General features: G+C 56.8%; 1 protein-coding gene across 1 annotated transcript; it reads right to left on the bottom strand.

Annotated features, from left to right (window-relative positions):
- Positions 1 to 3,607: 3,607 nt before the first annotated feature.
- LOC119096694 (transcription initiation factor TFIID subunit 4) lies at positions 3,608 to 18,920 on the bottom strand. The gene is made up of 12 exons (XM_037219589.1): positions 18,100 to 18,920; positions 15,043 to 15,216; positions 14,299 to 14,406; positions 12,892 to 12,981; positions 11,821 to 12,045; positions 11,318 to 11,608; positions 9,851 to 9,891; positions 9,004 to 9,188; positions 8,036 to 8,166; positions 7,341 to 7,523; positions 6,540 to 6,689; positions 3,608 to 4,605 (listed from the first exon to the last, which is right to left on the bottom strand). The coding sequence occupies exons 1-12, from the start codon at positions 18,916 to 18,918 to the stop codon at positions 4,492 to 4,494; spliced, it is 2,511 nt and encodes an 836-aa protein (XP_037075484.1). The 5' UTR covers positions 18,919 to 18,920; the 3' UTR covers positions 3,608 to 4,491.
- Between the last annotated feature and the right edge of the window lie 388 nt (positions 18,921 to 19,308).

The raw sequence follows: 19,308 nt of genomic DNA, 5'->3' as shown, positions 1-19,308 counted from the left end.
ATTCTGCGTACCTTTACCGTTCATTTCGTAGCTTGAAACATTTAAAGCACAGGTGCTTTACATGACTGCGTCAGCATGTAATATTTTCGTTGCCCATTTCTGTATTCCAGTAATGAAAATTTTGAAAGGCAATTTGGGGGACGAGTTTGATGAAGTTTGCCCTTTTAGATATATTCTAACCCAGTATCATTATGCCTTGGAACAATCACCTTTTCAACAGTTTAGATGTGATAAGTTTCGATCTCAAATGAAGTCGGGTTCTGGGCCTGGTTCGGTCGGGGGACGAAAATCCCTCCCCTTTTTGTTTTCGGAGCGTAGTAAAAACGGCGGAAATACGACGCGAAACTTGTAGTGCATTTTTTCTACATACTTTTGTACTCTGATAAATTTTCAAGCTTCAAGCAGGTCACTGCGCTAAGCGAGGTCAGTCTGAGTTCAAAGTCTTGAAGTTGGAACTCTCATATTTTGTCTATGTATGTACATATTTGGCAAACATTACTGAGTTGTCCCGCTCCACGTCACATGTGCATGTATTGACTTTGTTTAATTTCTGAACGCTTCATGGTCTTCTTCATTGTAACGGAGTGGCTTTCAGCGAATGTTCGGGCATTGGTTGGCCGGACTGGTACGGACACCAGCTTCAGAGTTATTGCTCCTGAGTGATTGGGCCCGTTGTTTTTGCATCATTGCTAATCAAAATGTCATCAGCACCTGGGGTCTTTCTACCCTCCAGTTACGATCGCCTGGGGATAATTGCGTAGTACCATGAACAGTTGCCTAAGAAAACCAAGCTAAGCTAAGCAACTTACTAAAAACTTAAGTTCAATTTCAAACTAGCCGAAATAAGTGGTGTAAATGGTGTCGTCACAGGCGGAGCTATAAATCACTGAAATATTTTAACGTGTTAAAGGCCGTATAAACCCGCAAGAATGGTCGAATAGCTTTTTCTCATTTGCGCACCTTTACACATTAATGTTTTTTGCAACACAAAAGGGTGCATGAAACACATGGCATTGCGCATCCACAGTAATGTCCCAATCCCCACACCTCCCTTTCTTAGAGCGGCACACTGTCGCACGATTTGACTACTGTCGTACGGTCAGAGCTGACCTACCCATCAGCAGTGATTCTAAAATGACATTTTCATTGAACATGCCAAGTGCCGAGGGGAGTTTTTGCAAGAGCTGCCTTTTGGTTAATGTTGACTGACGACGTGCAAGAGTTATCTTGCTTACATCCTTTGTATCGTGGTTCTTGCAAAAATATCCACCCGCACAAACGGACGCTTAAGAACATTCGGTACCGACACATATATAGGCTGACTCAAACCGGTGCTCATGCACCATCTCTGAACTTTATTTTCAAAGTCAGATCATACATCAAATAAAATTACCACACGCTCGGGTGGGCGTCAGTCGAAGGTTTTCCAGAATGGTTTCCGATCGTCGCGGCGTAGCCGTGCCAAAGCTTGCACAGTTGTAGATAACTGAATAGCAGATCGTTCGGCATCAAAAATTCAAATGTAACCTGTTAGGTCGCCGATCTACGGTAGACCAAAGACAGGCCACGGATTCAGCGAAGTTAATTCTAGGGATTCGTTCAGTCTGATACATCAGCATTAGAAGAAGCCATACATCTCTGAGATACTTTCTTAGGTAACACAACAACTGAAAGGAAGGTTGTTTGAATTGATTGAAAGAACAATTGAAAATTGCATTGACGTAGGGTGAGGTATAAAGGTCAGACCAAGGTCAAAACCGACCTGTTTTATTGCTCCAGAGCTTGCTGTATGAGGTAGCATCTGGTGCTCATTTTGAATTTATTGATAACAAAAACCGCATTATGCGCCTTCCATGAACTTCTTGAGGGTGACAATAGGTCACTCACCTAAAATAACCCAGATCAATTTTTTTTAAAGGAACATTCTGCTTAGCGTAGTCTTCGTCGCTTATTCAAATGGGAAGCTTAAAGCAGTCTTGAATGATTTCGGTTTGGTTTGACTTTCAAAATGTCTTGCATTACCCATATTTCTGTTTTAGAAATTTGATCCGAACACTTTGAATGGATGGATTTCTGGAATCGGTGCTTGCGCTAAGCAGTGCTTGTTGTGTGAGCCCTGGCCCCTTACCATCCGATCGCGCAATTCCAGGCAACGACAAAATTTAGTGGCGGAAGCTTCACGTGCCACAATGCTCGGCACGGTCCGTACTGCACCTGACGTCAATTGACCTTTGACGTGACCGCTGCCACCGGCCGGAAGCCAAATCTGTCAAAAGCAAATAACGAGCGCCAAAAGCGGCCCGAACTCACCCCGCCACGGGTGGGTGAACCGGGAGGCAGGCGCTCCAACCAGCTGAGCCACCGGGACGGACTACATTGCTCGACTACACGGCTCAGATCACACAAATGCAGAACAAGATCTGGATGCTTCATAGTATCCGGAGAGGTACCGAGACACCTGACAGTGAGAGATGCCGTAAAAGACACAGTTATTGCGTGGCGCCGAAATATCGGGTCGTACCGAGAAACTGAGCTGCCATGGACGCAGAGCCAGATTCTTGGGACACTGAGACATTGAGCATTATGGGGTGCCGAGCAAGAGACACAAGTACCAAGTACCAGGTACCGAGCAGTGACAAGATACCCAGCAGTGTCCAGATACCGAGTGATAATGAGGTACCAATCATCATCGGCCGAGACACCAAGCTGCATCGATGCACCGAGCAGTAACGATGACCCAGCGATGCTGCGACATCACGCTGCATCGAGGTAGCACAGAGTGCCGGGACAACGAGAGCTACCGAACTCCTCATCAGTACCAAAATGCCAAGATGACGTAAGCTTTTGCCCTACATCTTACTATTGCCTGGCGGCTGCACCCAAAATGTAATGTCTGTTGCAGATCTCCCGATCTGCCTGGTGTCGCCTCCGCATATCCAAATTTTGTCCCTTGATAACATATCGTACACCATCTTAATGTGACCGACCTTGGCACGGCAGACCGCACTGTAAACCAGTGCAGACCAACATCGGCCGGGAATAGCCAGAGTCGTGGACGGCGCATTTACGTTGAACGAACCGTGATTCTCTAAAACGTGAAGCTGAGAATTAAGAACCGGTGCACCGAAGCTGTGACTCAATGACGTGGATCAAACGTGACCCCATGCCACGCTCCGCCGGCATCAGTCAGGACTGGGACGCAGCTACCCACAGCCGCACGGTCTCAGCGATGCCGACCGACCGGCCAGCAGCGTATCACGGCCCGGCAGCGCGGGGTTCGCGTGGCCGGCCCAATCCGGTAGTAAACTACCCTATCGCGCGGCGTAACCAGCGCATTACGATGCAATACCGCATTCCAGCTAGATAAGTTGCGAAAGATCACTAACACGTTCTGTTTACATGAACTTGTTAATGTAAATATAACCTGATCCGATCTTATCATGGCAAGGTTGTCTACGAAAAAAACATCAGGAAAGGAGCCCGTAGCAGTTCGCGGTTACGAGTTTTTCCTTATTCAAGACCGCACAAAAGCCGTTGTTTCGACCCGCTGCCGTCGATTGTCACCCGCCACCACGTCTGTTCTCTTTGCCATGAGACCAAACACATCTCCCGTTGTTACTAATATTTTCTCATTGTTTCAATCACTTGATGACAGATGAACATCGGGTAAAAACAGACGGCGGCACGATGTGGAGCCCGTCCGACCGCTGCCTCGGGGCCGGCGGCCGGCGACCCGCGCCAGATGCGATGTACGCTGGTGAAGGCGAATATGACGTATGTACAGTGCTTGCAGCGCGTCATCACACGCACACACATGCAGACAGGCACGCGGAGCCGGGGACCGCGCGGCCCGGCCGGCCGGGCAGTTTGTACTAGCGGCCCTGGCCCGGGGTCGAAAGGGAGGGGCAGTGGGCGGGCGCCCGAGCAAGGGCGGGGTGGCCCTCGCCCGGGCCCGTGGCATTAGCGGGCTTGAGGAGCGTGCAGCGAATGCGAAAGGGACAGCAGATGGAGGCGTGCCGACGGGGGGAGGGGAAGGGGGCTAAGTGCACGAGGTAGGGTGGCAAACGGAAGCAGACGCTGAGGCTGGGGCGGTGGGGGGTGAGGGGGGGGGGGGCGCTCTAGCGAGACATTGGCGGGCGAGCGAAGACCGCTATCACATACAGGCAAAACACAACCAGCCGCTCGTAAAATCTGCATCTATCTCCACCCTACAATCCAAAGGAAGAACAGCAGACCCAGATGAGGACACTGGAGATAAAGCCGTGAGAAGCGCCTTAACCCAGTTTGCCGAGACTGCGGCGATGCGGGCGGTCAGCTCACCGAATGACCAACACGAGCATAAGCAGATGGAGGGTAGGCGAACACTGCAAACGTGGAGCGGCGCTCTCCCCCTGACGAGCCGGGCGCGGCGCGCCGGACCGATGCGGCGCGGCCGGCAATAACAACAAGGCGCTAGAACGCGCCGAGGCGGTGGGCGGGCGGGCGGCGCCGCTACTTGAGGAACAGCTGGAACAGCCGCTCCGAGCGCTGCAGGCCTCTCTCCTGCTCCAGCACGAACAGCAGGTCTCGGGCGTTGACGCGCTTCAAACGCGGCCGCAGCGGGATCTGAAGCGAGGTGGAGCGGCGTCACACGGCGGCCCGGGCAGACACTGACCCGGCGGCGGCACACGGCTGGTCCGCACAACGGAGCGGCGTCACGCGGCGGCCCGGGCAGCCACGGACCCGGCTGGCGGCACACGGCTGACGGCACACGGCTGGTCCGCACAACGGAGCTGCGTCACACGGCGGCCCGGGCAGCCACGGACCCGGCCGGCGGCACACGGCTGGTCCGCACAACGGAGCGGCGTTACACGGCGGCCCGGGCAGCCACGGACCCGGCCGGCGGCACACGGCTGGTCCGCACAACGGAGCGGTCTGGCGGCCGTCAGACGGAGCAGTCCGGCCGTGAGGCGGATCGGAGTTCGCCGTCAGACGGATCGAAGTCAGGCCGTCAGACGGATCGGAGTTCGGCCGTCAGACGGATCAGAGTTCGACCGTCAGAGGGATCGGAGTCCGGCCGTGAGGCGGATCGGAGTCAGGCCGTCAGACGGATCGAAGTTCGGCCGTCAGATGTATTGGAGTCCGGCCGTGAGGCGGATCGAAGTTCGGCCGTCAGAGGGATCGGAGTCAGGCCGTCAGACGGATCGGAGTCCGGCTGTCAGACGGATCGGAGTTCGGCCGTCAGACGGATCGGAGTCCGGCCGTGAGGCGGATTGGAGTCCGGCCGTGAGGCGGATTGGAGTCAGGCCGTCAGAGCAATCAGGGTCCGGTCGTGAGGCAGATCGGAGTCGGGCTGTCGGACGGATCGGAGTCAGGCCGTCAGAGGGATCGGGGTCCGGCCGTCAGACAGATCGGAGTCCGACCGTCAAACGGACCTGATTGAGATGGAACAGAGTCCGTGAACCACGTGCGTCTAGAACACAGCTCCTACACCCCGTGCGACTTCCGGTCACACGGAAGACTCTGATCACCAGACGGACAGGTACGGCAGTTCGGCCGAACACTGGCCGACGGTCGCACGGAAACTCGGTCTCAGACCAGGCTGGAATCACTGCGGTCGCGGTTATCCATTCATCACTGGCTGAGCGCTCAGCTGAAGGACAGTGTTCAAGGCTGCACTTACTGACCTTTACCTGTCTAAGCGGGCCGCGGCTGTAGCTGAGCACGTCTTTCTCACCTGTCTATGGACGGGCGCAGTCACGGTGGACGAGTCTTCCTCGCCTGGTTCTGGACTCAAGCTTACACTCGGGGTCCAACTGTCCGCGCGTTTCACGACTTTCCCGTGACCATTCGCAAACAACTTTGCGGAAGGTGCCAAAGATCGGCGATGGGGATCCATATTTCATGCATTCCCGCGGCATGGCTGTTTACTGGTGCTTAAGGACGCATCGAGTGCGATCATCAGTTCGCGCCCTCATCGTCAGGTTTTCTACAGGGTAAGCGCTACGCCAGAGAAGCGCGTATCTCGCACGCTCTTGTGGCTGAACGCTGCGCCAAAGGTAGGCGTGTTTCTCACCAATCTCTGCCCGAGTGCGACGCTGACGGTGGGCGTGCCTCTCGCCTGTCTCTGGGCCGCTGACAGTGGGCATGTCTCTCATCTGTCTCTGGGCCGCCGACGGTGGGCGTGTCTCTCACCTGTCTCTCAGCCGCTGACAGTGGGCATGTCTCTCAACTGTCTCTCTGCCGCTGACGGTGGGCGTGTCTCTCACCTGTCTCTGGCTGAGCGCACCGCCGGCGGTGGGCGTGTCTCTCACCTGTCTCTGGCTGAGCGCGCCGCTGACGGTGGGCGTGTCTCTCACCTGTCTCTCTGCCGCTGACGGTGGGCGTGTCTCTCACCTGTCTCTCTGCCGCTGACGGTGGGCGTGTCTCTCACCTGTCTCTGGCTGAGCGCGCCGCCGGCGGTGGGCGTGTCTCTCACCTGTCTCTGGCTGAGCGCGCCGCTGACGGTGGGCGTGTCTCTCACCTGTCTCTCTGCCGCTGACGGTGGGCGTGTCTCTCACCTGTCTCTGGCTGAGCGCGCCGCTGACGGTGGGGGTGTCGGAAGCGGCCGACTCGCCATCGAGCCGCGGCTTCTTGCGTGGCCCGATCGCCTTGAGCGCCGTCAAGTTGGCCTCGCGCTGTCGCACCTCCTCCATCTCCACCCGCTGCATCTGGAGCGGTGGGTCGGGCGGCATCACCAAAAAGCAAGCCGTTGCGCTAGCGTCAGAGAACGCCCATGGCCGCACGCATGCACGCTCTCTCTCTCTCTCTCTCTCTCTCTCTCTCTCTCTCTCTCTCTCTCTCTCTCTCTCTCTCTCTCTCTCTCTCTCTCTCTCTCTCTCTCTCTCTCTCTCTCTCTCTCTCTCTCTCTCTCTCTCTCTCTCTCTCTCTCTCTCTCTCTCTCTCTCTCTCTCTCTCTCTCTCTCTCTCTCTCTCTCTCTCTCTCTCTCTCTCTCTCTCTCTCTCTCCTCTCTCTCTCGCTCTCCCAGCCCCGACAAATTCACAGCGAAACTCACTAGGTTTTGAGGATGACCCCACAGCGCGATCGACACTTCTGGTGAGGCCAACACAACACACACAAGCAACACATCGAACCCCGTAACGCCACCACCACAGGTCCAGCGAGCTAGCCAAACCATCGCTGGCGACGGTGACGGACGCGGCGTCACCGTCACCTCGCTGTTGGTGTGAACAACGATGTCGGTGAGATCCAGTCACGGACATCATTGGTGTTGTTAGTGGTGTTTAAGGGCGCGCCGAAAAACGCCAGTAACGACCACGGTAACGTTGCTGACCGGCTTCACCGGTTGCCGCAGACTGACCTCCTTGGCCTTGGCCTTGAGCTTGGCCTGCTCGGGGTCCTCCGTCTTGGAGCGGCTCTTGGCGGCGCGCAGCAGCACCTCGCGCTCCGTCTCCTCGTGCCGCTTCTGCTCCAGCTTGTCGAGCTCCTCGAGGAAGCGCAGCTGGCCGCGCACGTCGCGCGAGGCCTCGTAGCCCGGCTCCGACTGCAAGGGCACGGCGGCGATCAGCGGCGGCGGCGACGGCCGACCAATGCGCCGCGACACTGACGTCCCATCCCGTGTGTCAGAGATATCACATCACCGAGCTGGGATGTCCTACGCCCGCACCGGGCTCACCACCGCCGTCACTGTTGTGACCATGCACACAGGCCACTGGTTTTAAGCTCTTGAACAATACGTGAACAACTTTATCATCATCTCTAAAACTAGCATCCAAATGCGTTAACACCACAGCAATTTTTAAGCAGCTACGATTAAGCCCATGAAGGTCGTCAACCCCAAAAATACATCGTCAATTTTTTGTGAATGTCCCCAGCTAATGTAAGATTACATGCGGCTTTACACGTACTATGCTGAGCAAACGCATCCAATACACGCAGAGCTGGTCGCGTCGGCACAGCGTCTGCAGGCCGGTTAAATGCTCTGGTCTGCACCAGCTGACCGCGGTTGGCACGTGAGTAGGCCGCGTCCGGCCGGCCGCAGCGAGCGCAGCTCACCTTGACCACCTCGATGCGGTGCTCGGCGATGGCGGCCAGCTGCTCGAGCAGCGTCTTGAGCCGCTCCTGAGTGGCGTGCGACACGAGCGCCACCACGTCCGGGCCGGGCTCCTCGAGACCGTGCCGCATCGCTGGCGGAACGCCGCGGCCAGCTCACCGACCCGCGCGGCGACGGACGCACGGGCTCGGGCCGTGACTCATGGGTCAGACCCGGACCAGACGTGACAGCAACGGCAGCCGCGTGCCCAGAACGCCCGCAGGCAGACACAGTGGCCAGCAGTATTCATCCCGTCGGCCCCACTGTGGTGCATGGTACCACGATCACCGGCTTGCTCCCGCACCAGCGCAACAACCGCGCGCTGCGCACAGCTGGCACACCCAGGCCCACACAAGTGGCCCGCAGGCGCGGAGCACACAGATCCGGCGCCGCCGGCCAGCCTTGCGGCTGCTGCTCGTCCATCACAACTCGCTCCGTCCAGCACGGAACAACTACGCCAGAGCTCGGTCGGTGGAAGTCTAGTCACGACCGGCCGGCCGCCAGTGGCCTGCTCCCCACAAACGACCCAACCCGACCCAACCCATCCCATCCCGGCCCGGCCTGGCCCGACCCGACCCGACCCGACCCATCCCGGCCCGACCCGACCCAGCCCAGCCCAGCCCAGCCCAGCCCAGCCCAGCCCAGCCCAGCCCAGCCCAGCCCAGCCCAGCCCAGCCCAGCCCAGCCCAGCCCAGCCCAGCCCAGCCCAGCCCAGCCCAGCCCAGCCCGGCCCGGCCCGGCCCGGCCCGGCCCGGCCCGACCCGAGCCCCACTTAGACCCGGACCCGGACCCGGACCCGGACCCGGACCCGGTCCCGGTCCCGGACCCGGACCCGGACCCGGACCCGGAATCGGCCCCGGCCCCGGCCCCGGCCCCGACCCGACCCACCCAACACGGCACCAGCGAGCGGCACCAGCGAGCAGCCTCTCACCGATGCGGCGGATCTTGAGCTGGAGCGCGGCGCTCGGCAGGAACGTGTCGTCCTTGATGCTGCGGATCTGCGTGCCCACGTACTCGGTGCTGCCCAGGATGTGCTGCGACTCCTCCTGCAGGTTGACGCCGCCCATCGCCGCCACATCGTTGATGTCGTCGTCATGGCCAGACTCGAACGATGACCTGGCGACGGCCAGCAGCCGGGTTAGAGGAGGGACCAGGACGGCCGACGTGTCGGCGCCGTGCGGGTGCTCCGGGCGGCACGCGTGGACATTGGCGCATCACAACAGTTCTCAACTGAGAACAGGTTGCAAACGAAGCACCTACATAGAAAACTGCGATGGACATGGTCGGGTTTAGGCCGCGCTACCGAAGTAAATCGGACTTGGCTGCCGCAGTGTCGGGACGGTGACACCTAGGCCTTTGTGATGATGATGATGGTGATGATTGGGGTTTTAGGGCGCGTCGACTTCTAGGGTCATTTTGCGCCCATAACAGCTAAGTGTTTACCGTGGTGTATAAATGGCTGTGCCTAGGCCTTTGTGCGTAACGACTGGCAGATCCCAGTGTTCACGCAAACTGTCTGCGGGCTCGAGACGAGCTAAGTACACAGCAGTGCCATCTGGACACTTCCACGGACATAAACAGCACCCAAACTGTCAGTCGCACAACGTCGCACCAACTGACACACCGCCAGACCGGCGGTGTAGGTAAGATCGTCCTCATCACGTGACCCTGGCCAGTCTGGTCAGGTCAAGACGTGACCGACCTCGTGACCAGTCCGCCCCGCTACCCAATGCCCGACGACCAGTGGACAGGGCGGTCCTGTGGACGCCAGCACCTACTTGAAGTTGAGTTTTTTGTTTTGCCGCAGCGCCACCGGAGGCTGTCGGTTGAAGCTGACGGCGGTGGCGGTGGCGACGGCGGTGGCGGCGGCCGGCGACGGGACGGCCGGCACGCGCACCACCTTGTTGACTGACTGGAGACGGCCGGGCCGGACAGTGACGTCAGAAACGGCCGGCAGCCGCCGCCGTCAGTGGATGGCCCGGCGTCATGGTGGCCGCGGTGATCACACGCACAGGCACCAGGGATGAACGTCACGACCGACCAGTACCGCGGCCGGTGCAGAAGTAAGATCTGACCGATAACTTCCAAATGCTATCGTACACTTTCCAAATGCTAGTGCGACGGTGATAACTGCACCGAGACCTTTCGAGAACGGTAGCAGACAATGACGGCTACGGAGTCCCAGTTACGACAACCATGCCACTTCGCCACAACACAACGAAACCCACCCGCGCGCAGCACCACCAGGCCGCAGCGCAGGGGAAGAAGGGCGCGGCAAGACAGCGGGGCGTGACGTCACGGCATGCTGGGGAGTCAGGCGCGGTTACGTACGGGCTGGACGCCGAGCAGGGCCGGGTGGGCCGAGACGGTGCGCGGCTGCACGAGTCGCGGCTGCGCGGCCACGGCCAGGGCGGCGGCGCGGCCCGGCCCGGCCGTCACCGCCACCGCCTGACGTGCCACGGTCACGGCCGCCGGCGCCGGCGCGCGCTGCACCTGCCGGGGCGCGACCGCCGATACAGACGGCTGCCGGGGGCTGGCCGGGGGGGGGGGGGCCGAGGAGGGGGGGGGGGGGCTGCCGGGGCGCGGCCGCCGATACAGACGGCTGTCGGAGGGTGGCCGCCGGGAATGGGGTGGCTGCCCGGGGGGTGACCACCGATATGGACGGCTGCCGGGGGGTGACCGACGGGGGTGGCTGGTGGCGGAGACACACGGACAGGGCCAGCTGACCGACCGGAGCCCGCTCTCTCGGGGCCCCCGCGCCTCCCACGGCAGCCCGCAGACCGGGACACGGACCGCCCATGCGCAGGTCCCGGCGTGCGAGCAGGCATCAGCACTGCAGCGTGAGTATACGCAAGCCACACGAATGCCAGCTCTATGTACCGACCGCAGAGAAACAAAACATGACACGCAGTCGCATCACCCGCGTATCTTTCGACAGCGTAAGGTTGCATTCGCGACCAACTGGCGCCGGCTTCATGCCCGCCTTATGAGATGCCGGGATGTTGCTTCCATTAAACAAAGTCACTGAATTTGTGGAAAATAAACCAAAATCAAACTAAAGAAAAGGCTCTAATTGCGAAAACTAGTTTTAGAAGTTTGTAGCAGCTGTTTTCTGTGTGTGTGTGTGTGTGTGTGTGTGCCGGGGAGGATGATACCCGGGAAAGGCCGAGGTCCCCGCGACTGTCCACGCGTCTCCAGCCGGGCAGCCCCAAGGCACAACTTTAGAAGCAGCAAAACATCCACACACAAAACAGCATGCTACTCACGATCAACACCGAACACCGACAGCTTAGAACAAACTGATTCTGGCGCGAAAAAACACACAAGTCCAAACAAGCAGCGACCTCGCGGAAGACGTCATCGCAGGCAGATGCCCACCGCCGGCGGCGGCAGGGGCCGGGGCGGCCGTGTCTTACGTGCAGCGTGCCTGGCGCGGCGGCCGGAGCGGCGGCGAGCGCCGACTGCGGCGGCGGCTTCACCCCGTCGATGGTGATGTCGCGGCTGAACAGCGACTGGCGCAGGAACGGCAGGCTCTTCTGCAGACGGCGCGGCACACCGTTAGCCCCGCTGGAGGGCGCGTACGACCCCCGGCGCCGCGGCGTCCAGCCGAAGCCAAGCCGCCCGCCGGGCAACAGCTCCAACACGACACCTCTCATCACACGTACCACCCCGCACACCCGGCGAACAACAGTCCACGCCGCTGGGCCCGCCTACAACCCTCCGTCTCTCTCTCCAACGCGCCGCCCACCTTGAGGAAGGGCACCAGGCAGGGCTGCGGCGACGAATTCAGCTCCTGCTGCAGCCGGCTGGTGAAGGCTTCGGGCTCGACTCGCGCGTCGATCAGGCTCTGAATCAGCGTGCGCACGTTGCGCTCCACCGTGTCCGGCTGGTCCTTGGCCAGCCGCAGCAGCGTCGACAGGAAGTTCTTGCACTTGAGCTTGGCCGTGTCGGCCGCCATTGCGCCCTGCGCCGGCTACCGGTGCGGATAAGACGTCACATGAGCGCCACACACCACACGCCACAGTCCGTGATGGCTTGTCGCTCGTCAGCGGGGAGATAGCAGTCGTATCCGGGGCCTCCGCGCGAACCCTACGAACATGTCCCGTCCGCTTCCACAGTCCGTGAAATGCAGCTTGCCTCCAAACCGCCTTTTTACATTTGTATTGGCTATCAAAAGCATCGGCACGGCGGTTCGGGTGCTGCTTTCGGCAGTCGCCATTCGCCACGACAAATAATCGGCACCACGGTCGTCAGCTCGATTCGGTGCACACGAACACCCTCCATCCGCAGACTGAACATCTCTGTGATCTAGCCAATTACCATTGGTCGAGAATAGCAGACCAGAGCCAGGAAAAAATACCAGCTGGGTTGCGCAAGGGCTGTGGGCTAAGGGCCATATGGGGGCGGCGGGACGCTCACCTGGGCTGTGGGCTATGGGCCGTATGGGGGCGGCGGGACGCTCACCTGGGCTGTGGGCTATGGGCCGTATGGGAGCGGCGGGACGCTCACTTGGGCTGTGTGCTGTAGGCTGTGCGGTGGCGGCGGACGCTCACCTGGGCTGTGGGCTGTGGGCTGTGCGGTAGCGGCGGGACGCTCACCTGGGCTGTGGGCTATGGGCCGTATGGGGCGGCGGGACGCTCACCTGGGCTGTGGGCTGTGGGCTGTGCGGTAGCGGCGGGACGCTCACCTGGGCTGTGGGCTATGGGCCGTATGGGGCGGCGGGACGCTCACTTGGGCTGTGTGCTGTGGGCTGTGCGGTGGCGGCGGACGCTCACCTGGGCTGTGGGCCACGGGCGTATGGGGGCGGCGGGACGCTCACCTGGGCTGTGGGCTGTGCGGGGGCGGCTACGGCGGGCGCGGCCGACACGGCCACTGCTGTCCGCGGGGTGGTGGCCGCCTGCACCGGGCTCTGCTGGCGATAGGCGGGCGTCGTCAAATACCGGCGCGGTGCGGCACAGCGCCACCCCGGGGCCCTCCAGGTGTACCTCACCAGCGCCAGTGTTATCTCGGCGTGCCGGTACGCGCGAACACGCTGGGCACACCGATATCAGACGTCGGTGGAGGGAAACACGCTCAAAACTACAACGTGTTAGGGCTATCTGGGCATGTCACACCACACAAGCTGCTGAGGTATGCAAAAAGCATGGTTAAAAACCTGTTCAATGCCGTGAGGTAACTCCATTTTTAATGAGCACACGCCCCCCACAACTTCAATATGCCTAGGTCATCATTCCCGCCCCCAGCAGTGCCTCCCAGGTCAGCACTAGCTCCAATGCCAGCGCCCTCTACCACCGAGTCGTGCTCGCCAGCTCTCGGCCGCTGCTGCTCGCGTCTGCGCTGCACCAGACCGGACAGTCTGGTACACCACCAGAGACAACACAGCACTCAACTGGGCACAGGACAGAGCGCCGACTAAGACAGGGGCCAGGTGCAATGTGGAAAGCAATGTAAGACCACCAGGATGCCAAAACCCTCCAAAATAGATAAGCCGACCTACCCTGACGAGGACGGATTACTTTTTGTTTTTGTTTTCGTTAAGTACATTACAACTACACATTTCAATTTTCGGTTAGGCACAAATAACTGTGGAACGCGAAGTTTGCCGAACGCAACGCATCCAGCGGTGCGCAATTTATGTAGAGTGCGACCACATCATCCATAAATAATCAGAAGAACATCTAACTCTCGGGGATGTCACGTCTGTCAGCAGTTGTGATACTGCGGGCCATAACTCTGGACTGTGAACAATGTGCACCCGAGCCCAGCACCTCCATGGCCTGGTCGAAACCAAGTTCCACAATTCGGGCCAGCCACATAAGAGGGCCCAGGGAACGCGGTCCGAGGGCGGGACTGCAGGCCGCATGCACATCTCATGCCACGGCCCGAGGTGGACGAGGCCATCAAAACTACGACAGTGCTCATCGCAGCCAGCCTGTGGCCAGCCTTCAACATTCACGAACGCACAGGCACAAGTAATTTGTAGCAACAGTATTCATGCAAGCAGCAGGTCAGAGGCCCAAATACTTTCAAACGTATGAAAACAGACGGGTCAGAAGGGCGGTAAGAGTACCGACCCACCATCGCAGGACGAGCCAGCTGGCCCACGTGACCAATGCCCAGAACCTTCGCGAGGCTGAGAACGGGGCCCGTGCGGGACAGTTGAGCGTGCGCTCGCAGCGGCGCGGACCCGACCCGACCCGACCCGACCCGGCGTGGTCGCTCGCACCTTGTAAATGTTAGGCAGGTGGCCGTGCGGCGCGTGCGGGTGTCGGGGCGCCGGCGCCGGGGCCGGCCGCTGCGGCGGGGCGGCCGCCGCGCCGCCGACCGTCGCCTGCTGCCGGGAGGGGCCAGGGCGCTGCGTCACCGGGCGGCGCCAGCTCACACGGCCACGCAGACCGCCAGCACCCGGCAGGGCCATACAGTTCACAGCACAGGCCACGCGGAAGCCTGGCTGCGCCGCTGGACACCGCGCGATGCACACAGATACCTTACAGATGGCATGTAACATGAGCAGCTTGTAGAGCAAGGCATACGTGATGAGGGAAGCAAACAATTGGAAATGTGGCGGCGAGAAAAAAGGACGTGGCTAGCAACATGACTTGAGGAAATGTCGGGAAAGCTACGGTCAAGAGCACACAGAGGAACGTAAAAAAAAATATATATTTGAAGCAGCGCAGATCCAGGCATCACAGATAAACATGCAAACTTCCATAGTACATTATGTTAGATAACTGAATGAGTTATACCTATTGCTCAACCAGCAGACGGAAACAAAACAATATAATGAGGAGAGAGAGGCAACTATTTTCTGGGATAAACCTAATTGCTGAGAAAGACATGCCTCATTGGTCAGTCCGTCCCAAAAACTACATCACGTTAACACCAAAAACATCAACAAATGAAAACATAGTGGCGACATCAAAATAGCAGTCATCGTCATTTTCAAACCACCACACCAATCCAAAGTTACCTTGTACATGGGCGTTGACGTGGTGGAGGTGCCCACATAGCAGACGGCAGCGGAGGTGGTGCCGCCCTGGACCGGCAGCTGGATCAGCTTCAGCTGGCCATTCTCCGTCTTAAATAGCAGGTGGCCCGATGCCGAGCCCTGTAGACCCTGAATGGTCTGCAGTGTGATGGGCTGCTGCACCAGAAAACGACAGAACACCATCAATACAGGCCAGTGGAATATATCACGCTCGTCATTGTGGAGGTATACAATGGCACATAAAAACAACTTCGATCTGCTCACGGAACGTAATTGGAGACTATATACAGCGCACAATACCTATATATATATGTATATAATCACCGACACACATGCAAGTGTCTGTGCAATTGATGCGTCGCTGAACACACTCCGCCACGACTGATCCATGACGCCATGACAGCAAGCTCCCAGTTCAGTGACGGAAAAGCATTGCTCAGTTATGCTTACTGTAGAGTTATGCTGGCAATAAAGAAGAATGAGTTATGAGTGAGGAGTTATGCTGACAATAAAACCCTTCAATATTTTCTGAGAACGGATGTGTTAGATGCACTATTCTCCTGGTCGAATATGGCCAAATATGCTCGCAGGATGATCCGTGTGTGGAATGACGACGGTATTTACTGGCAACGTATATAATGTATATGCATACGAGCATATGTCCGGTAGCCTAGCATCCACGACAATAAACAGGCTTAAAATAGCTTTATTAAATCTTAAACTAACGCATTGCGATGCTGAATCATTCAGTTTGCTCATACATACCCAATAATGTTCTACCAAAATTCTTGGGCGTCAAATTTGCGAACATGAACCAAAGATATCGTAGCATAACCCCACATTTCAACAGCATTTAGGGAATGACTTTTGCGTCCTTGGGAAGCCATCCTTACTGCAGAAATCTGATCATATCGCTCATATTATTCGGGAAAAGCATGATCACTTAATTGCTCAGACATGCAGGCCTAGAACAATAACGTAGTTAATAAGGTGCACGGGCGCACCGTACCACGTACATACATACGTTGCATACAAAGTATGCGTCTCGGAAATGAACATTTTAGCGACAGCTTGGACAATTTTTACGCATGGTCTATTTCTGCGCTGCGCAACGTCGGCGGTAACACTTAACCCTGGGCGTTGTACGGCACGTGTTACACAGCTGTGCACGCCAGCTTACATAATAACTCTGGCCTGACCTCTGTGGTAAAGGTTTCCTCAGAATTCCAGCGCTCCAGGGTGCATGCTGGCAGCACGCTCAGACGACTTTCGGCCTCTAAACTTAAACCTTATAGGACACACACGTTGCGCCTGTATTATGATTAGACGTTATTTACAGTAAGGGTACGTTTTGCACGATGCTCTACACGTGACCGATTTACGTAATGCACAACGTTAGGGATAATAGCCTTCTCCTACGTTGTGCAAGCATGTGTCCCACGGCCACGCATGCTCACCAATAAAATAATGCAGAATCAGCCACGGTAGGAAGACGCTCATTACCGACACCGCGCGTCTAAATTCGGCGTCGTTCTAGCTTGACCTGTTCGACATATTACACGATTCGTGGGAGAGCTGACCAAACATACACTGCGCCCGCCAACGCGTGACCGCCTACACACGAGAACGCGTGTGTCAGCACGACTGCGTTATCTTGTCTCAGTCACACTGTTTTGGTGTCGTGTACGCAACCCCCGGCTGCTGAAGGCCGAGCAACACGTCTGAGTATCTGGCGTGCGGAAACCAGTAGTGAAAATGCGAGACTTCAATGCCTGTGGGTGGTCGGTGATAGGCCGACTAGGGCGTCACTCTTGCACCGACAAAACTGGAGGAGCTGCCGTGACTGGTGTTTTAAACGACTGTGTAGGTGTGTGAAATGTGCAAGCATTTTTGGTCGATATGGGCCACCGTATGGGCCATTGGGCGATATGGGCCGTTAGGCTTCACGTCTGTGTCATTTGCGTACCTCTTCACTCGATTTAATGCACAGGGGTGTTGAATTCGAGACGGGTCTAAAGAACGACGTTCATCGCTGCCAGACTGATTCCCGGCGTCAATTTAGGTCCGAATGTAGAAGGTACAGTGGCCTACACGGCACAGTCCGTCTCACGCTGCTACCAAGCCGGGCTACCGGGTATGACATCAGCTCCGAAAAAATCGCCTCCAAACCGCTGAATCGGTTTTGTTTGAACAAGCATACGTGCACGTGCTGCACGAATCGATGCCCATCTTTGATGGCGCGATTACACACTGTGACCATCCGTTGCCGAGGCAGAAGCTCGATTTGCGATTGTCTTCCAGCGATTTCTGGCAAACTGCAAATTTCACACTAAAATGGGCAACATAGTGGCACCTATGAGGTTTTGTATGCTTGACCAGGAACTGACCACACATTTTTAATACCTGGCCCATAACTCACCACCTCAGTATCAGGGTCTTGACTGATATGGGCTTAGCCATAGCAAGTACTAAACTCTGCAGGCATATGGCCTAGTAACCTGGGTTTCAGCCACTGAAAAGAAAATCCCTTTAAATTTGTTGCTTTTGTGAAGCAAAATGGTGAGGCCCTGCTGATGTCAGGTCATGCTCTCATTACTCTCAAAATCACTTCACAGCTTTGGCATGCTGTATAAGTTCTGTGGATGTGGGATATCTGTTTATTGGTGGAGTTTGAGAATGCATGGAGGATAACCATACCCTGTGAATACTGAGACTTTTATATGATATCTATGCTCTATATATGCTGCATGCAACTAGGCCAACTCATGCCTTAAGAACTACCAACTAACTTTTCAATAGAACTTCAATGCTAATGCTTGACACTTGGGCTGGACCTTATCACCAGACATAAAACAATGTGAAATAGGTCTTAATAAAAACATGAAGTCACTGTGCATTTCTGTTTTGCTGAGCATCTTTTGATCACACACCTTTGGCCAGTCATGCACTTTACAGTTGTTTTGTGGCAAACACATTGCATACCTATGCACATTTCACACACACAATACTGAAAGGAAACCTGGCAAACTTTTTACTTACCCCTGGCTGGGCTGCTCTGTTCACAACTTGAGGTGACAGCAAAACACGAGGTGCCAGTGTTTTCTGTCCCTGCAAACTTGGTGACTGAGTCCGTGCCTGATTCACATTCACAATTTGCACTCCACTTGTTGCTGCAGGGCTTGCAGCAACAGCAGGGAAGCCAACAGTGGTAACATTTGCTGGTCTGTTGACAGTGATGACTGTTGGTGCACTGGAAGCCTGTGCAACATTCACCACTTTGTGGCCCACAGCCATTGTTTGTTTACCATTTGTGATGACACTTTGAGCACTACTGGCAGAACCATTTGGCAAACTGCTGCTGTTTATGGTGAATATCCCACTTGGAGATGTTGATGCTTGGGTTCCACCAGCATGCACAACTTTCATAACACTAGCATTGTTAACTGCACCCACCACATTCCCTGCCCCAGCAGTCGTACTAAGACCACCGCTGGCTGGGAAGTGTGCAGTTTGTATCACTCCAGCTTGACTGTGGGTGGTGGCATTTCCACAACTAGTGCTAGTGACTGCCACGCCCCTGGAAACATTCAAACCACCAGTCTTATTGTCACATTGGGAAGAAACAACGGCATGTTGGGTACCGTTCGCTGGCACGCGGCCGCCCGCGCCCACCGCACCACATGAACTGACGGCTGGTGCGACCTGGTCACCAGTCGCGACACCGCCAGACGTAGTTGCAACGTTTCCTTGGGCTTGTCCGGAGTACAACTGATCTTCTAGCGTACCAACCAAGGCTGTAAACGCACTTTCGTCCACTTTACTGTTGAGAAGATCGTCGAGCGACCCACCCGCCGCCATTTTCCCACCTGCCCCACTACAAAACTGAACTGCGCATGCGCCATCTGCTTCAACGTACTACACCCAGAATGCATCTGGAGGCGTTCATAAAGTAACTGCTAGTAACCTCACTTTGTTCGTAAGTCAAGTCTGGCGGTAGCAAGCAGTACGGTCTATTGCATTTGTTCTGGACAGCCATGGAACTTAAATCGGTTCGGGACAAGGGCAGATCCGGGGTGGAGGGCAAATGGGCCATAGGCCCCAAAAAGTCGTAAAACCATCATTTGGTCTCCAAAACGATCGAACATATGCTGGCATGTGCAATCCATGTCATGTTCCCAAAACCTAATGGCGTAGAATTTCTCCTCTTTGGTACTGTTGGGGCAGTCATCTGTGTACACAGTCGACACG

The sequence above is a fragment of the Pollicipes pollicipes genome, unplaced genomic scaffold (genome assembly GCF_011947565.3).
Source record: "Pollicipes pollicipes isolate AB1234 unplaced genomic scaffold, Ppol_2.1 Scaffold_4295;HRSCAF=5057_pilon_pilon_pilon, whole genome shotgun sequence".
Classification (NCBI taxonomy): Eukaryota; Metazoa; Arthropoda; class Thecostraca; order Pollicipedomorpha; family Pollicipedidae; genus Pollicipes; species Pollicipes pollicipes.
This window is presented reverse-complemented; position numbering and strand designations above follow the sequence as displayed.

Coding starts and splice junctions, on each gene's coding strand:
- LOC119096694 (XM_037219589.1), bottom strand. CDS start 18,918: ATGGCGGCGGGTGGGTCGCTCGACGATCTTCTCAACAGTAAAGTGGAC. Junction 8,167..9,003: donor GCTCAAGATCCGCCGCATCG/GTGAGAGGCTGC, acceptor GCGTTCCGCCAG/CGATGCGGCACGGTCTCGAG. Junction 4,606..6,539: donor GCGCGCTCAGCCAGAGACAG/GTGAGAGACACG, acceptor ACCTCGCTTCAG/ATCCCGCTGCGGCCGCGTTT.